The 18,782-nt window shown below is 43.8% G+C and overlaps 1 protein-coding gene across 1 annotated transcript in view; it reads left to right on the top strand.

Moving 5' to 3' along the window:
- The window catches only part of ANKFN1 (ankyrin repeat and fibronectin type III domain containing 1), a 602,151-nt gene that overhangs the window by 334,545 nt on the left and 248,824 nt on the right, over positions 1-18,782 (top strand). The window contains exon 7 of the mRNA XM_073606641.1: positions 2,694-2,784. Within this exon, the coding sequence (XP_073462742.1) occupies positions 2,694-2,784 (91 nt within the window). The remainder of the gene's footprint in view (positions 1-2,693; positions 2,785-18,782) is intronic.

Genomic DNA, 18,782 nt, shown 5'->3' on the forward strand with positions numbered 1-18,782 from the left:
TGGAAGATTTCCCCTCTATTACTGTTCTAATGTCTATCCAAAATTTGGGATTTTCTTTTACCTTGTACTTTCACTTTCAGTGGTAACTGTAAACAGGACAGATAAAGAGGGTGAATTTCCCTTTAATGTAAAGCTGCATTAATTCTTTATTGTAGGTATTATTAAAGCAGAACTGTTGGGACTTGCCATAATGTATTAGTATGCGAAGCATACGCTCATATTATGGCACACTTATCTACATGAGGGCCCGCCTCCAGCACTGACCAATCCAGGCTCCCAATCTCTGCTCAATCTCCTGCCGCCATCTTATCCTGCTATTCTTCTAGGTCCCCCAATGTCCCTCATTGACAGTTAAACAGCTTCTGATGATTTAACTCCTGTGCATGCACATAATAGTTACATTGTCCTGAGCACCTGGCTCCATCCTCGGCTTGTTTCAGATACCAGTAATGCACCTGGAGTGTACATTGCCCAGCGCATGCATTGTACTGTGAACATAGAAAAGAAAAAATTTGCGGGAGCAGAATGTTTTTTGGCAGAAGAGACTTTGCAGCACTTACTCACAGTAACGTTTTACTTTAAATGTTTAGTTCTGCTTTAAAGCTACTAAAACAAGAGCTACCATGGGAGCTAAATACGTGCATGTTTGAAAGACAGATGTGTGACATATAATTTTGTCCAACCAGGCTTGAGATCCAGGAATGTATTACAGTGCTGCCAGGCAGTGGTGTATTTTGGTTTTGTGCTGCCCTAGGCAAGACTAAAATCGGGAGAACCGTCCATCTAAATTTGTTCCACCCCTTCCTGTTTAAGAGTCACCCCTTCATCTGTAAACCTTACCCCTTTCTCTTTAGGCTCCACCTCTTCCTATTTGAGAGAGGCATAGGAATAGAGGGAGGGCGAGAGAAAAAGAGGGGGGGGGGAGAGGAAGGGGGAAAAGAGGTGGAAGGAGAGAGAGAGGGGAGGTTGAGAGAGAGGGGGGATCCCTCCCATACTACAACAGGAGGTTTTCCCATCCCCCCAAAATAAATCCTACACCGAACTCGCATCTTCCAGCAGCCCGACGGTTCCTTTTTTACCAGCTTTGTGTAGCGAGGCTGCCTAGGCACGATCACAGCCTGGGACTTCTGGGATTGGAGGCTGCAGCCACTGTCGCCTCCTGTTTCCACTTTGCTCCCCTGTCACCGAACGGTCAGTCCGTGGCCACCCCTAGTGTCACCCCTCTGGCTGGTGTCACCCGGGTGCGGTCCGCACCCCCGCAGTGACACCACTGCTTGTAGTGTCCCTTCTGCTTGGGGACGGTGCTGTCCCCCTGAAAAATACTGCCCAAGGCAAATGCCTTGTTTGCCTTGTGGTAGATACCCCCGTGCATCCGGGTCCTAAATTTCCAAGCAGACCACACTGCAGTTAAGATGAAGTTTTTCTAAAATTAACTCTTCAGATTAATCAATATAGCAAATGGCAGCACTGCCAAAAAATTATTTTGTGTCGAATTATTTCTTTCCACAAATACAAAGCTGATGTTCCCTTGTGTAACCTAGATCACATGTACTCTCATTATTAACAATTGACAATCTGCATGTCTAAAGATGTGAAGTGCCCAGAGCTGATGGTAGGGTGGTAGAGCCAACGCTCCTGTACCAGGCACCAAACATTCAGCAGGGGGCAAAAAAAAAGGGGTCTCTTGAAATACCTTTGTGTGCATGCACATTAATCCTAAGGGCTGTAACTCCCAGCAATTAAATAAAGGTTCCCAAGAACCCATCAGTTCAACAAAAGGGGCTGGGGACAGAGAGGGGACTATTTACTCATTTTTGGGAGCAGCGGAGTAATCCTTTGTGCTGTGGCTCTTGACAATTGAATTAAAGTTCTGGCCTGTTCGTTTATATCAATCAACAAGTAAGAGAGTGAATTTACAAGCACACAGTAAGAAAATATGTTTATTACTTACCTTTCCCACATGTGTCATGTCAAATTTCACTTTCTTGAAGGAACATAATTGCCATTGGTATCTGACACTTGTGATTGTTGTGGTTACTAACTATGGTGTCCTGTAGTGATGCAGCAGTTGGCAGGAGGAACCACAGCTCCCAGCAGTAGACCAGGTATGCGGCACACCTAGAAGTGTCAGGTACCAGTGGTACCCACAGCTCTTAAAGGGGCTACAGATTTGAATCACTGCCCGCCAAAAAGGTATTAGGCTGGATTCACATATATGCAAATTGGAAGCGGTTTTCCCCACATCCAATTCGCAGGACAGGTGAGTGTGACCGACTCTGAATGGAGCCATTTCACACAAGTCCAGCATGACAGCGAAGAAGATTGCAAAAGGGTCCTGTGCGTGTTTGGGTCCGGTTCAGGTGTGAGTTCAGGCAAAAATTTGGACCCGAATCGCACCTGAACTGCTGAACAGACGTTCATTGGACCCCAGGCACAAACCCGCGGCCGCTCATATGTGAACCTGGCCTTAAACTTCTTATCTCACAGGTTGATGAGAATATAATTTTCTTGCTCTAGTGATAGGGATGGATTAGGGATTTTGTTCATTGATAACTGAATTTCAGTTTTCAGTTTTATTTGCTACCAAGCAATAAGAGTGTCAGTTTGATTGTCTTCAGCTGAAAAATATACATTTCAGGAATACTGAATGTCATGTTTGCTTATAATACTAACGTATGTTAATATTTTTGTAGGGTAAAGAATACTATGTTCGTGTTTCTGCCTGCAATATGAAGGGGTGGGGGCCAGTGGAACTTTCTAGTCCTGCCTGCGCTTCTCCTTCCAGTAAGTATTTCACCTGTGACATCGGCTTATAGCGATCTGGCTCTGTGAGTGTTTTTGTCTTCATACATTCTTTTAACTCACATAAATTGAAGCCATACTTGAATACTTGACACTGTTAAAGTATTTTGGGATACAAGTTTTTCATGGAGACAGATGACATCTTTTTCATTGTGCAGGAACACTGCTTATTATTGGATATGCACTGTAAGTGCACAGGAGATGAAGGTGCAGTACCCCTAGATCTTGAAAGATCATTTGGTTGTCCCAAGTATGCATCAATAACTATACAAACTGTGTGATTTTGGAAGTTATGTGCATACTAGGCATGTGCAATTAGTTTCATAACTTATCAAAATTCGACCGAATTTTGCATCTTTCGGACATATGTATGCATCCGAATGTCTGAAGAAAAAAATAATCAAAATAACTAATGAATTTGGCGTGATTCTGTAAAGGTCTAATGAAACAGCAATTCAATCGTATCAATTTGTTTTTATTCTATTAATGCTGATACACCCCTCACATTTTTGTAAATATTTTATTATATCTTTTCCTGTGACAACACTGAAGAAATGACACTTTGCTACAATGTAAACTAGTTAGTGTACAGCTTGTATAACAATGTAAATTTGCTCTCCCCTCAAAATAACTCAACACACAGCCATTAATGTCTAAACCACTGGCAACAAAAGTGAGTACACCCCTAAGTGAAAATGTCCAAATTGGGGCCATAGTGTCAATATTTTGTGTGGCCGCCATTATTTCCCAGCACTGCCTTAACCGTCTTGGGCATGGCGTTCTCCAGAGCTTCACAGGTTGCCACTAAGTTTTCCACCTCATCCCTTTAAAACTGAACACATATTAATTACACAGGTAGCTGATTAAATTGGTAATTAAACTCACTCAATGCCTTATCTGCATTAAATTAGACTCAGAACCTGTGTAATTCATATGTGTTCGTGTTTAATGGGGATGAGGTGGCAACCCTAGTTGACACTGGAGTCCTCTTCCACTCCTCCATGACGACATCACAGAGCTGATGGATGTTTGAGACCTTGCGCTCCTCCACCTTCCATTTGAGGATGCCCCACAGATGCTTAATAGGGTTTAGGTCTGGAGACATGCTTGGCCAGTCCATCACATTTACCCTCAGCTTCTTTAGCAAGGCAGTGGTCGTCTTGGAGATGTGTTTGGGGTCGTTATGTTGGAATACTGCCCTGCAGCCCAGTCTCCAAAGGGAGGGGATGATGCTCTGCTTTAGTTTGTCACAGTACATGTTGGCATTAATGAACAATGAACTGTAGCTCCCCAGTGCTGGCAGCACTCATGCAGCCCCAGACCATGACACTCCCACCACCATGCTTGACTGTAGGCAAGACACACTTGTCTTTGTACTCTTCACCTGGTTACCTCCAGACATGCTTGACACCATCTGAACCAAATAAGTTTATCTTGGTCTCATCAGACCATGTGACATGGTTCCAGTAATCCATGTCTTTAGTCTGCTTAGTTTGCGGGCTCTCTTGTGCATCATCTTTAGAAGAGGCTTCCTTCTGGGATGACAGCTATGCAGACCAATTTCATATATATAATATGGTCTGAGCACTGACGGGCTGACTGGTATGAGAGAGCGATAACACCAAATTTAACACACCTGCTCCCCATTCACACCTGAGACCTTGTAACACCGGGGAGGGAAAATGGCTAATTGGGCCCAATTTGGACATTTTCACTTAGGGGTGTACTCACTTTTGTTGCCAGGGGTTTAGACATTAATGGCTGTGTGTTGAGTTATTTTGAGGGGGCAGCATGTTTACACTGTTATACAAGCTGTACACTCACAGGGAGTAGCGGCGATCCTTTCCTCTTCACATTTACTAGCCCTATTGGACAAGCCTGCACCCCATGCTCTTGGACACAGGGATATGCTTTTCACTTCTACTTTGAGGGGCACCATCAGCAATATAACACGTTGCATTTTCTTAAAGGGTTTGTAAAGGTAAATAAAAAAAATGGGGGGGGGGGGGATTCTGACACCTAAACATTTTTTACCTTAATGCAAGGAATGCAATTTTTTTTTTGAAAAATATTTATTGAGTTTTTACAATAAACAGTTGTATAAGTCAGAGTACATAACAATTGTAAAGCATGAACATATAGAAGCACTAGGCTGCAAAGTAAATTTACACCTAAACATAGGTAGGGGGAACGTGGGTGGGGGGGAGAGGGGGTCAGCAATTCACATTTACCATCTTATCAAGGTCTTACAACCATAACATGCCTGATAGGCTCTAACTTATACCTTTGTACCTTAAGGAGTGGAGCTACGTCTATCTGGATAACCTACATTATGGTCTGCTTACAACATTTGAGCTAGATGCTACTGGTAAATCTGGGGTGAGATAAATGAACACAGTGGATGTCAAGGAGCATTATGAGGTTGTAAAGGTCCTACGGTGATTTAAAAGTCGAGGGGTGTCCAATCTCTCCAGGTAAAAAAGTGACATCATGGCTTTTTTGAGCGCCGGTAGATTAGGAGGTGTTGCTGTGATCCAATGGGACATAATGGTCCTACGGGCAACTAGTAGACATATATGGGCCCAATGTGTTATATGTTGTAGGTCCATTGCAGAAGAGGAGGAAGATGATGGTGGTATACTGAACAGGCATAGGAGACAGTCCTTAGTTATCCGCGTTTTATTGATTTTGTTATTGTAGGCTATCACAGCATTCCAGAAACTGGTGATGGCAGTGCATTCCCAGAGCCGGTGAAGCAGTGTGGGACGGGCCGTTGAGCACCAGGGACATTGTGCTTGAGATGGATCATCTTTGTTGAAGCGAAATGGGAAGCATGCTCTGTGAATGATTTTAAACTGCGTTTCACGCCATGTTTCCGATGTTGTAAGTTTGCATATATTCCTGTAACCCTCAAGGATTTTTTCCGGCAAGTCGACGTCGCCCAATAAGTGAGACCATTTTTGGAATGGTTTAAGGCCGTATTTCCACGTTCGGTGTTGTATGAGATGAGAGTAATTACTGGAGATAGAATAATCTTTGCTCTGAAGTATATTGTCGATGAAAGAAGGTTGAAAAGGATCGGACTTCGACCCATAACAAGATCTCAGATAGTCAGCAAGTTGGTGATAAAAGAAAATATGCGTTTGTGGTAGTGAGAATTCCCGAGCTAGCATTTGGTATGGTTTGAGTTTACCTATTTTGTCTTGGTATAGGGAGGTTATGTTCGTTAGACCCCTGGTTTTCCATTGGTTGAAAGCTTTATGTAAAGTGGATGGTAAAAACATAGGGTTTCCTTGTATTTTTAAGTGGCGGGAGATGCTCGATGGCAGTCCAAGTATTTTCCTGACCTCTCTCCATGTGATAACAGTGTCCCTGAAAAGTACACTTGTTTTGAGGTGGGAAGGCAGTTTATTAGGATTAGAGTAGTGAATGGCTGAAAGATCCTACGGGGACGCCATAGATTCTTCTAGTGCAAAATTGGAGTATTTAGATCCTCCAGTCAACCAATCTAAGCCCTGTCTAAGTAAACATGCTAGGTTATAGAAACTTATATTGGGGAGTCCCGCCCCTCCCTCGCTCTTCGGGAGACACAGTTTTTGAAGCGCAATGTGTGTTTTTTTGCGAGACCATAAGAAAGCTGTTAATGCTCTCTGGATTTTTTGTATATCCGAGTGACTTAGTAAGAGAGGTATGGTCTGCATTGAGTAAAGCAAGCGCGCAAATGACACCATTTTAAAAAGGTGACATCTCCCAAAAAGCGAGAGGGGGAGGGCCCCCCACGCCTCCAACTCCTTAACAAATTTAGTTATCAAGGGGGGGGTAATTAAGTGAATATAGAGAAGATGGTTCCCGTCCAATACGAATACCTAAGTAGGTAATATGTTGAGATGCCATGGCCAGCGGGGATAGGTGTTTCCATTTATTAGATAGGCGTGGGTGTAATGCCAACACTTCACTCTTATCAAAGTTTATACGGAAGCCAGAGCAGGGTCGAAAGGCCGCAAAGAGATGCTTGAGTCTGTCAAAGTCTGATATGGGATCGGTAGAAAATAATATGTCGTCCGCAAACAGGGCAGAGCGGAGAGTTTGATTACCCATAGTGATGCCACTAACCCCCTCAGATGAATTGAGTATTCTGGATAATGGTACAAGCGCAAGATTGAACAATAACGGGGACAAGGGGCAATCCTGTCGTGTTCCCTTTGCTAAGGGGATTGTGTCAGAAACAAAATCCGGGGTGACAAGACGTGCCGTTGGGGAGGCATACATTTGTAATAAAAATCGTATAATCTGACCCGAAAAGTCGAATCGTTCCATTACAGTGAAAAGCCAGGTGAAGCCGATGTTGTCAAAGGCTTTTTCCGCGTCGAGGGACATGATAGCGACGTCTCGGTCGGGGTGTGTTTTGGCGTATTCTAAAGCCATTAGGACTTTGCAAATGTTTAGGGTAGCTGAGCGTCCAGAAACAAAACCTGATTGGGCTGGGTGTAATAGGGATGGAAGTAGGAGAGCTAAACGTGATGCAACTATTTTAGACAGGATTTTTAAATTGACATTAATTAATGAGATTGGACGATACAAGCCTGGGAGTAGGGGATCTTTACCTTTCTTGGAGATCAATTTGATATGAGCCTGCGTCCCTGTGGGAAGATAGGGGCCTCCTTCCCACATGGCAGCATACACATGTTTCCGGGTGTCTGGTATAAAGTCAGTAGTTAATTTGAAAAATTCTGCCGTGTACCCGTCGGGGCCTGGAGCTTTGGCAGATGCCATGGATTTAACCGTATGGCGGATGTCTTCTACCGTAATAGGAGCATTGAGGGCCTCCAAGTGTGCAGTTTGAAGCCTGGGCAGATGTATCTTGGCTAGCAAAGCTTAGGCCGTGAGTTGATCGGTTGGGTCAGCTCGATATAATTCAGTATAGTACTCTTCAAGTATTTTGCTAATTTCGGCAGGCGAGGTAACCAGTGAGCCGGTTGCATTTCTCATGGTAGAGATGTGAGTAGGACGTCTTGGTCCTGAACATAATTTGGCCAACAGCCTGCCTGCTTTGTTACCAAACTTGTGAAAATGAAGAGTAGAGTATGAAGTTTTAGCAGCTTCGTGGTGTTCTGCCCATAGATCAAAAGCGCACTTGGCTTGCCGCCATTCTATGTTATCAGGGGTACGGTTTAGTGTTAGCTTCTCATGGGCCAAGCGAAGAGCTTCGCTTGCTTGCCTATATTGTTGGCGGGTACGTTTTTTGAACTGGACGGTGTACGAGATGATTTTACCCCGGAGGAAGGCTTTACCGGCTTCCCAAAAAGAGGTTTGGGTTGGAAAGGTGAGCTCCGTTTGTGGAGATATATTCTTCCCAGGCTTCATATAGTACGTGTCGGAAGTCTTTACTATCCGCGAGATACGAAGGGAAACGCCATGTAGGGGAAGGGGTGGAGGGTTTAGCCTGATTAATGTAGACCGCAATAGGGCTGTGGTCCGATATTCTGGCATCATTAATGTCTGAGGCAGTTATTGCAGAGATTAGAGCTGGGGAGGTAAAAAAATAGTCTATGCGGGAAAAGGTGTTATGTGGGGGTGAAAAAAAAGGTATATTCTCGATCCGTTGGGTGCATTAAGCGCCAGATGTCAACGAACTGCATGGAACCGACTGATTGCGCTAAAGGAGTGGAATCTGGCGTGTGGGGGGTAACGGTACGTGACCTGTGCGTTGGGCGATATGTGTGATCTGCTAGTGGTGACATGATAAAGTCCCCACCCACTAGATGTAACATCTCAGGTGCAGTAAGCACCCACTGTACCATGTCTTGAAAGAAGGCGGTGTCAGGCGAGTTGGGAGCCTATATGTTGGTCACAGCAAGTGCTTTGTCGCCTAATGTCATATGTAGGGTTATTTTGCGGCCGATGGAATCAGCCCTGACTTCTTTGACCGAGTGACGTAGGTTTTTGTGTACAAGAATAGCTACTACCGCTGTACGGCCTACTGCCGGTGAACCAAATACACATCCTACCCACATTTTTTGGAGGCGTTAAGTCATCTGCAGACAGGTGTGTCTCCTGAAGCAAAGCCACATCTCCCCGGAGACGCCGCAAATGTCAAAGAAGAGACATGCGTTTACTTGGAGAGCGGAGCCCCTTAACATTCCACGAAATAACCTTCAGGTGACTCCCATCGGTTGAAGAAGACATGACTGAAGATATACAATGTATTGTACAGGAGGCTTGCGATGGAGCCTCTTGGTGTGTACAGTGTCAACCATACAGGAGTCACCAGAACATTGTAGGTCATCCAATAACATAGGTACTAGTAAGGTAAATGTGAACTGCAAATATTCTAAGCTGTATAAAATAAACGGTATAAAAGCAGGATTTTGGTTAACGAAAAACAAAATACACACAGTGAACGTCACTTTTTTTCCACATGAGGTTTAACTTCCCATAATATCTCCCAGCAGGCCGCTCGCCCCTCACGTATTGGCAAGATGTATGCTATGGGGAGCGGAAGGAGAGAGGAAAAGAGGGAAAATACGGGAGGAGGGGAATGAAGAACATAGGTAGAAGTTAGTAGAGAGGGGTAGGGAGAGGAAAAGAGGGTCAGGGGAAAGAAGTCTTGTAACTGTATCATGGGGTGGGCTCTGACGAGGGAGGCTCAGTCCATGGGCCTGAGCTGTGGAAGGGCGGTGGCTGTGGCCATTACATGAGCCCCCCAAGTGGCCCAATAAACAAGCAGCTTGCGGCCTCAAGGGAGACTGTAATACAGGCTGGAAAGCAAATAAAACATTGCGCAACAGGTTAACAACAACAATAGGAATCAATATAAGTAAAAAGATAAAAAATTAGAGATAAGGGGGGGTAATATTACCCATCTTTGGAAGCACGGTCGGTAACAGTGAGTTACTGAAGTCCTTCAGCGATTACCAGAGCGGTCCTCCTGGTTGGTGAAGCGACTGCGTTTGTAGGGAGGTTTGGTTGGGCTGCGTTGATATTTAGGCAGTGGATGTGATGCATACGGCGAGGGCGATGGCGAGTCCTCCGGTGTGTTGCTGTGTTCCATCTCAGTGCCTCGAGTAGTTATGTAGTTCTCTGCCTCCTCAGGGGAGGTGAAGGTGAGGTGTCCTCCTTCTTGCGTTTGGATGTGGAGGATAGCTGGGTATGCCAAGGAGAACCGGATTTGGTTGTGGTGCAGGGTTGAACAGATCAATGAAAACGCTTTACGTTGTTTCATCACCTCCATGGAATAGTCTGCAAAAAGTAGGAGTTTTGCGCCATCGACCGTTAAAGAGCGCGAACGGCGAAATTTTTGCATTATACATTCTTGTCCGCATAATTAAGGTACCTGACGATAACATGGCGAGGTTTGGCGCGTGTTTCTGAATATTGACCCATGCGGTGTGCACGTTCGATAGTACAGGGTATGCGGAGGCCCAATTGTTTGGGGATGATTTTCGCACAGATATTCGTTAGCTGATCTGTGGAAACTGATTCTGGCAATCCGATTATGCAAAGATTGTTTCTTCTCGAACGATTTTCCAAATCGTCGAGTTTGTCCCAGATGTCTCTGTTAGTAGCAGTAATGCGAGCAACCGCTGCAGATGAAGCTGTGAATTCATCTTCCAGGGAAGATAACCTCTCTTCCACCTGAGTGATTCTCTGTGCCTGTGCTTGAATGTCTATGTGCAGCTGTTCTAGCCCTCTATGTACTGCAGCATCCACAGTGGCTGTCAGTGTAGGGCCCAGCAGTGTTACCACTGCTTGTGCAATGCCAGCAGGGGAGGCAGGATCCATACCTGAGAGATCCGTAGCTGAGGGCAGCTGTGACTGTGCCTGTATCTGTTCCGTCATGCCTGATGCGGCCACCATCTTGGCTGTGTCCGCCGCTGTCTCTCCTCCAGGGGATATTGTGGAGGATACCGCCCTGGCGTACGATCGCTTCACAAAGCGATCTGTTTGAGCCCACAGTGCTGCAGCAATACGTGGGGGGGTCTTCCCAGAGCAGTGGCCATATTAGATAGCCGTTTTGTGAGGAGCGCTGCGGGAGCTGGGACTGTCTACCTCCTCCTCATGTGGCGCCGGAACCGGAAGTCAACAAGCCCTTTAATGTCCACTTTTTTTATACACCTGGTTTGTATTGCAAATGCACCAAATCATATGACTGCAACCTGAAAAATAAAGCATGAATACATGGTCAAGATGCCCAGTTGTTCAAGCAGGGATTTGTAATGGAAAAGATTTGTGGTCTAAATGACTTTGTGGAATTTCTGTTGGTGTCAGATAGTGTAAGGTGGCAAAAGCATGTTATAAAATTGGATTGTCATGAACAGTGTCTAGGAATTACTGAGTATAAAATGAAAAACAAAAAGGGTCCACAACTACTTTAATAACTGCTCTTTAGAGTGACACCTTTTACAATCTCCTTAAAGAGGATTAGCTTTTGCAGCAGGAGACAGCACTGGGTTTTATGGAAAAATAGGGCAACGATGAACACAAGATCATCAAAGCTATACTTTTTAGTCACTTCATCAGAATAGCAGTCCCAAAGTGCAAGACCTCCTTCTAATCACACCAGCAGAGGCGTAACTGGGAACTGAAATGCGGAGATCTCACCTTCAGAGCATCCTTGAAATAAAACCTGAATGCACTTTAAGGATTCATTTCATTGCCACTCTCCATTAAAAACAGTGCTTTAGTGGAGATGTTTTTAATAGAATGTCCATATTGATTGATAGATTACAGTTAAGACCTTTTATGCATAGCTACTGTTTATACATTTATTGCTTCAGCTGGGAGGTGTTGCAGGGCTCTATGTTTGACAGGTAACCTGACATCATTGTAATCCATGGCCTGGAGCACTGATATTTCCATGTACATAGATGCTGTCTCTTCATGAGTCATAGATGACGAGGTAAAATTGCATTGTTAACAATAAAATATGCTATTATTACTACTGTGTGTCTCAAATAGCTGGTTAGTCGTATGACACATGACATTTTGTAATCTTTGGCAAAACAAATACTCAACAAGGATTTATCATGTTTTTATATATCTATGTCTAGATATAGATACACAGTATATATAAGTACACGTTTCTTCTAGTGGACACAAAATAGATGAGGTCATATGCTTTTCTATAGTCTTATGATTTCAAGTAAAAATACAAAGGGGACTAAATCTATGTTATATTAATGTGACAAAAGTCTATAATATTATTATAAATAATTAATGGACTACAAAAGAATCCAATTAAAATGGTGGCTATAGGATTTGGGGGCATTTATTAAAAATCAAAAATTGGAAGTATAGATAAGCGAAGGATTCCATATTTTTCAGAAATCATCTATTTTTCATTTAGGATCGCTGAGAGATTATCATTGATCATCCGCCAGTTCAGTGCTAAAATTCAGCCAGATTGACTGTGAGTTCCATGACCTAACAGTTGTAATTTGGCCAGCAAGAAAGACTTAAAGTGATACTAAAGTCTCAGGTTTTTTTCATTTAAAAATAACACGTTTTTCATACCTGCTCTGTGTAGTGGCTTTGCACAGAGGAGCCCAGATCCTCCCCTTCTGGGGTCCCTCGCCGAAGCCTCTGGCCCCTTTCTCCTACGGGAGAACCCGAGTCGCTGCTCTGTGTGTCCATTCAGACATGGAGCCTTGGTTTGGCGCCGCCCCCTCTCTCCTCATTGGCTCACCGATTTTGACAGCAGCTGGAGCCAATGGCGCCACTCTGCTGTCTCAGCCAATGAGGAGGGAGAGTTCCAGGCAGCCGAGACTCTCCTGCAATATCACTGGATCAAGATGGGCTCAGGTAAGAGGTGGGCTGAGAGTTTTTTATCCTAATGCATAGATAAGAAAAAAACTTCTAACTTTACAACCACTTTAAAATGGTTGTAAACCTCTGACATGAAATATGAACAAAGCATATCCTCTATAATGTGTACTCAATTAAGAGCACCAAGTGTCATTTGTGTCTACTGTTTAATTCTTCTACTTGTTTCACTGTTCCTGTGTGTTGTGTGAAGAGGGGGGGGGGTATCACTTCCCTCCAATCAGTTTTTAGAGCTCTCCTCATTGAGCTCTGCAGAGTGTAACTTCAACTCTCCACCACCCTTTTTACTAACTGCTCAGACAATCTTTATAAATTCAGGATTTTGAATACTTGCAGTGATAAACAGGTACAACTTATGTAGGAGGATTTGTTTCATCTCTGTGTATCACCTGAGGCCAGTCACTTCACTGGGTATATGTAAGGGTTTATAACCACTTTAGGAGATTAGTTTGCCAGAATATCTAGGAATGCTGGGAATAAAGTGGTTAAGGCGAACCATACAGGCTGTTTTAATTAATGATATATTAGTAAGAGAATAAAAAAAAAAATTACCACATTTTGTATCCTGAATCCATGGGTTATTGGCAAAGACCACCACAATGGAAAAATGTACCAGCATTATTGCATTTGTGAGCATAAAGGGGATGAACTTGGTAAACGTTTAGCTAAGATAGCTGGAACCATATACTATCTGGGAAATTATAGTTATCTTCAATAATTGTAGTATTGATGGATAATTTGTTTTGTCAATATTTGCCAATCAGCAAGATCTATAGTTTCTGCCAGGTCTAATTCCCAAGTAGTCATATAATATCATTTTTCATTAGAAGTGGATACGATTTTAAGGAAGAAGCATTGTAGTAGGTGAAAAGATAAAAGTATAAATTCATATTTTATATGTATTGTTTTAAAGTTTCCTTAGAAAGACATGTTTGAGGAAACGCTGGATTAATATTTTTAAAGTTGGCTGTTTACCTGGTCTATCACCCTGGGTATAAAATGTATGTTTGTCCCAAGAAATGTGTGTAGCACCCTCTAGTGTGCTACTAGTTGTCACGATCAGGGGTCAGGCTCGAAGACCAGTTGCTATAGCAGTTGCAGGACTACCACCGACCAGGATAGGTACACAGTTAATCACCCTGGCAGATGACGCAGGCTCAATTAAGGTGCAGAGTCTAAGTACTAACCGGTGTTCACCAGAGCTCTTTATGGTGGAGATGGGATTTAGCTGCGTGTTAGTACCAGGTCGCAGTCCTCAGGATCGCCCCACCAGGAGGTGAGCAAGCTGGAGTCCAGTAGCGGATAAGCAGGTAAGGATCAAATGGAAGCATGGTCGGTAAACAAGCCTAAAGGTCAGTAACGTGTAGTTACAGGTTGGGATCAGGCAGTAGCATAGTCAAGGAACAAGCCAAGGGTCGATAACGAGTGGTAGCAAATATGGTGGCAGCAGGGAAGACAGGAGCGAGATACTGGCTGGAGATAGCACAATATTCTGGCAAACAGGAAGTGCAGAGACATGGCTTAAATCTGGAAGTTTGTAGGAGCAAAGAGTTCAAGGTTCAGCAGAAATCAAGGCACAAGGCAGGGTTGTCCAAAGGATCTGACAAGGCGCTGTCCAGCATCTCAGGTAGCTCAGTGAGAAGACTCACTGCCAGACACAGCTGAGGTCCCAGGTTCAAGTCCAGATCCTGACACTAGTGTTCGTGCTGGCAAATCTATTCTATAGCTCATGATTAACTTGTATGTCTAAAATTGGGTCAGGGTTTACTGCAGGTCAAGGTGGCTGACTCACAAAAGCAGGTCTCTGTGCCTCCCCCTGGTTCTGGAAGTCTGGAGAAACTTCTAGAAGTTAGTGGGTGGAGGGCAGGAGGGTTGATGTGCATACTTGAGGGAGCTTGGCCAATCCCCAGGCAAAGGACCTGGCAGGGCGGCTGAGGCAGCCCTTAAATATGAGAGAGCCATGCAGGGGAGTTGGGTGGAAGATTGAGTGCTGAGGAGCCTGTTGGTGGCTTTGGGGGGAGGGGCTCTGCCTCAGGCTGAGCTTGGGAAGATCCTGACAGCAATGCAGTTTGAAAGGAATCTTGCCTAAGGAGCAGCAGGGAGCAAAGGGGACATTGTGAGTACATCAACACACCCAGGGATTCACAAGGGGAAAGACTGCTACGTGAGTCATGCACATCAGTGAGGACACTGTTGTGCTTAACCCTTCCTTTCCCTTGCCCTGGGAGATCTTTGGGCTGCTAATTTCTACAGGCAGTAGAGCTGGGATCAGTGTCTACAGTAGAGTTGGTGGTACTCCTGTATGCAGCCTACAACACATTGTGCAACTTTCTAAAGGGACTGAGAGTTCCTAGTCTTTAAGGGGCTTTTGAATTTTTGATCATTAGAGACTGTCATTGTCCAGGAAGGAGGACAGTTTAGAATCGTGTACATAGAAAGGAAGTTGTCCCATTTTATTGTTGCAGTCAATCTGGGCATCCCATAAAAGTTATTACCCCAAATAAACAAAAAAACAATCTCAAAGACTGTTCCATGTGTCTGGATAGACGTGGAAAATGCTTGTCGCCAGGCTGTGCAGGAGTCGGGAAACCAGTTTTGTGTCGCCCTTGCGAAGGTAGGGCTACATGTGTTTCTTGTAGTAATTGAATATCTATGGTCGTGGAGTTACAATATCAGAATGCCAATGTTATTTTTGTGGGAGAATCAAGAGCTTGTGTTTTATGGGTTAAAGTTCTATAAATGTCCTTAGATAATGCTGTGGCCATAGTAAAGTAAAATATGATTTCTAATAAAACTTAGAAAATACCACATTATACCCCAAAAAATAAAAGAAATTAATTGAAAATCGGGGATGGAAAAAGATAAAAAGGGATGAAGAAGGTTGGACCCAAAAAAAAAGCTCAAATTTAAAAACTGAGAACAAATTGAACATATTTACAGTATAAATAAATATGACTTTCTATAATGCTTACAGGACCAGTTACCCGAAGCGTTAAGTGTAGAGTCGTTTTTAATTTTTGTGAAAATAAGTCTACTTAAAGAGGCATGCTGTGCCCCTCGGCAACATCGTGGCTTGGGTTTTATCTCCTTGTATTTAGTATATGTAATTTAGAGCTTTAATAATACATATCTCATATATTTAACATATCCGTACAGCAAATATATTTTTAATAATATAACTCTTATTAAAATCCACGTATTAACATCTCTTTTATATAACAAAGCTGTGAGATAAAGTGGTGTGAAGGTTAAACAACAATCATCAAGGTATTATTGTTAACAAAGAGAAGGAGGAGGAGGTGTCTGCTCTGTATAAGAACAATAGTCGATATGGAGGTCAGCCAATGGGAGAGAAGAAGAATTCTGTTGGATGAAAACTTTTGTAGTTAGGAACTATTACAAGTGAGGGTTCTTTGTTGAAAAGTCCAAGAATAGCTTCAGAAGAGAAACGAGTTTGAAGAAGTGCTACTGGATAAAAATAACGCAAATTTCCTATATGAGGAGAAGAATGAAATGAAAAACATATTGGCCTAATACATATTCAGTAAATATTAAAGGTATTATATACCTTCCTAACACATATGAAGAGAAGGACAGCATACAGCTGCCCTAGTGTTATATAGTTTTATTGATTAAAATTATAGGCATAAAATGTTTCACTCACAAACGGAGAGCGATTCTCGCATTGACACCTCCTCTCCCGGCCTGTGTGGATGGATCGTCACTCACAGCGTGCTGGCTGGTCTGGGTGCATGCGCGGCTCTTTGTACCTTTCAGCAGGACGCTGCAACCAGGATCCTAACAACATCCTACACTACTCATCGGGTCTTGGAGCCCAACCATCCATCCACACGGGCCAAGAGAGGAGGCTACCTATTGGTGTTAATGCGAGAATCTATCTCCATTTGTGAGCAAAACATTTAATACCTATAATTTTATTCAATAAAACGATACCACACTAGGGCAACTGTGCACTCTCCTTCTCTTCATATGTGTTACAGATTTTAGTCCACCACCCAGTAGATTCCCAGGAGAGCTGCAACACCTAGACCAAAAGAATCTTACACAGACTGGTATTTACTCAAGAGGTGTTTGTGGGGTTTGATCTGATTGTTTTTTTTATATGTTTGGAGATTATTTACCTTTCTACCTGCACCTTGTGGTTTCCACCTGAATAAGATGTGCATTGAATATGTAGTTTCTGTAAGGGCTTACCTTGGTTGGAGTCCATAGTGCAGAGATGTATGCTCACCCTTGCAAATACACACAGCCCACAGTAACAAGGTAAAAAGCTACCTCGGCTGTGAATCTGTGCACGGGGGCTTGACAGGGAATTTACCAAAGGATTGTCGAGGTGAAGCCGTAGTCAGGGATTCCAGATGTCAGAGTTAAAGATGAACAGAGCCAGGGTCAGAAGCCGGGGTCAGTCTTGGAACACTGAAACTTGAAAATAAGAACATAGGAAAACAGGAACCTTTGGCAATGCAAGAGACAATGAACTGACCCAGCCCTCAGAGTGAGGCAGTGTTTTATACCCAGCTGATTAGATAAACTGCCTCAGCTGAACCAGGAGTGACAGGTGCTAATTGCAATGCAAGATCCAGAATATAGGCCTCAGTGCTGCATGCAGGATAAGGCATAGCTGGAAACCAGGCTGAATAATGAGCTGAGGTGTGGCTCATAGGCAATACAGCAGGAGCTGTACACAGAAAGTCTTGGGTTCAATACCTCCTTGAGCCACCTGGGGGTTGGCCATGCCTGGTCATTTGCATGGCACGGTAGGAACCGTGACAGTTTCATGGTGTAATTTGTTGCCCCATACGCACAGCCCCTATAGTAGAGGAAGTCTTCACATTCCAGTGTCAGAAGTTTCTGTTTGTGTTCAAACATAAGATATGCCACATGGCACTGCACAGGTTAATGCATGACCTCTGTCTATAGTCTAAGAACTGACACTTCTTATGAAGAAACTACATATCCCACAATCCGTGGGTCTGACAGTCTAGTGCTCTTCAGGTGAGAGCTAGTTAGATCTGACACAGACCAAGCAGACAGAGAAATTAACAGTGAGATCAGTATGCCATCTTTCATTACAATAGCACTTCTATGTTTGTGATGCAACACAGAGGAAATAGCAAAGCATGGATTGGATGCTGCTTGACCTGAAGCAGTGAATACATGCCCCTACTCATTCCAAAGGCAATACCCTTGACCTCGTTTTCTCTCACCTCCATGCAACCTCTCTAACTATCCATTCCCTCTCTCTGATCACCACCTTATTAGTTTTACTCTCTCCCTCTCCTCCACCTCCTCTCCCTCCAACCACCTAAAAGTTACCCGCAGAAACCTACGTCATCTCAACCCTTCTTTTCTCTACTCTGCTATCACAACCTCTATGACAAAATCTCACCCCTATCCTGCACCAACCTAGCCACTTCTGTCTACAACGCTTCACTTCTAGCCTCACTGCACTCACTGGCCCCCCTCACCACACACAAAATCAGGCCCTGACCCCTTCAACCTTGGCAAACAGATGATACTAGAAGTCTGAAAAAACGTAGTCGTGCTCATGAGCACCTGTGGCGTAAGACTAAGTCTCAGAGAGATTTCAACCAATATAAATCTGCCCTCCTATTTTATCACTCTCATTAGCAACTTATCATCCCATCCCCGTCAGCTCTTCTCTACCTTCAATTCTCTACTTCGTCCTCTACCTCCTCCACCCACCAACTCACTCACTGCCCAGGAAATCGCCAATCACTTCAAACAGAAGATTGATACAATTTGCGCAGAGATCTCTACTGTTCCGATACCCCCCACGCTTTACACTTTATGCCCACAGGCACAATCATTACTTCCCTCTTTCAACCCTACCACTATAGACGAGGTTGCTAAACTGATTGGTAATGTCCACCTTACCACCTGCCCTCTGGATCCTGTTCCCTCACAAATGCTACATTCACCCTCTGGCTCTATGCTACACTCTCTAACCCACATCTTTAATCTCTCCCTCTCTTCTGGCATCTTCCCCAACTCTCTAAAACATGCACTTGTCAGACCCATACTTAAAAAGCCCTCACTGGACCCATCCAATCTTAACAACCTACGCCCCTTCTCCTTGCTCCCCTTCTTATCCAAACTCCTTGAACGTCTGGTCT

The sequence above is a fragment of the Aquarana catesbeiana genome, linkage group LG12 (assembly GCF_042186555.1).
Source record: "Aquarana catesbeiana isolate 2022-GZ linkage group LG12, ASM4218655v1, whole genome shotgun sequence".
Classification (NCBI taxonomy): Eukaryota; Metazoa; Chordata; class Amphibia; order Anura; family Ranidae; genus Aquarana; species Aquarana catesbeiana.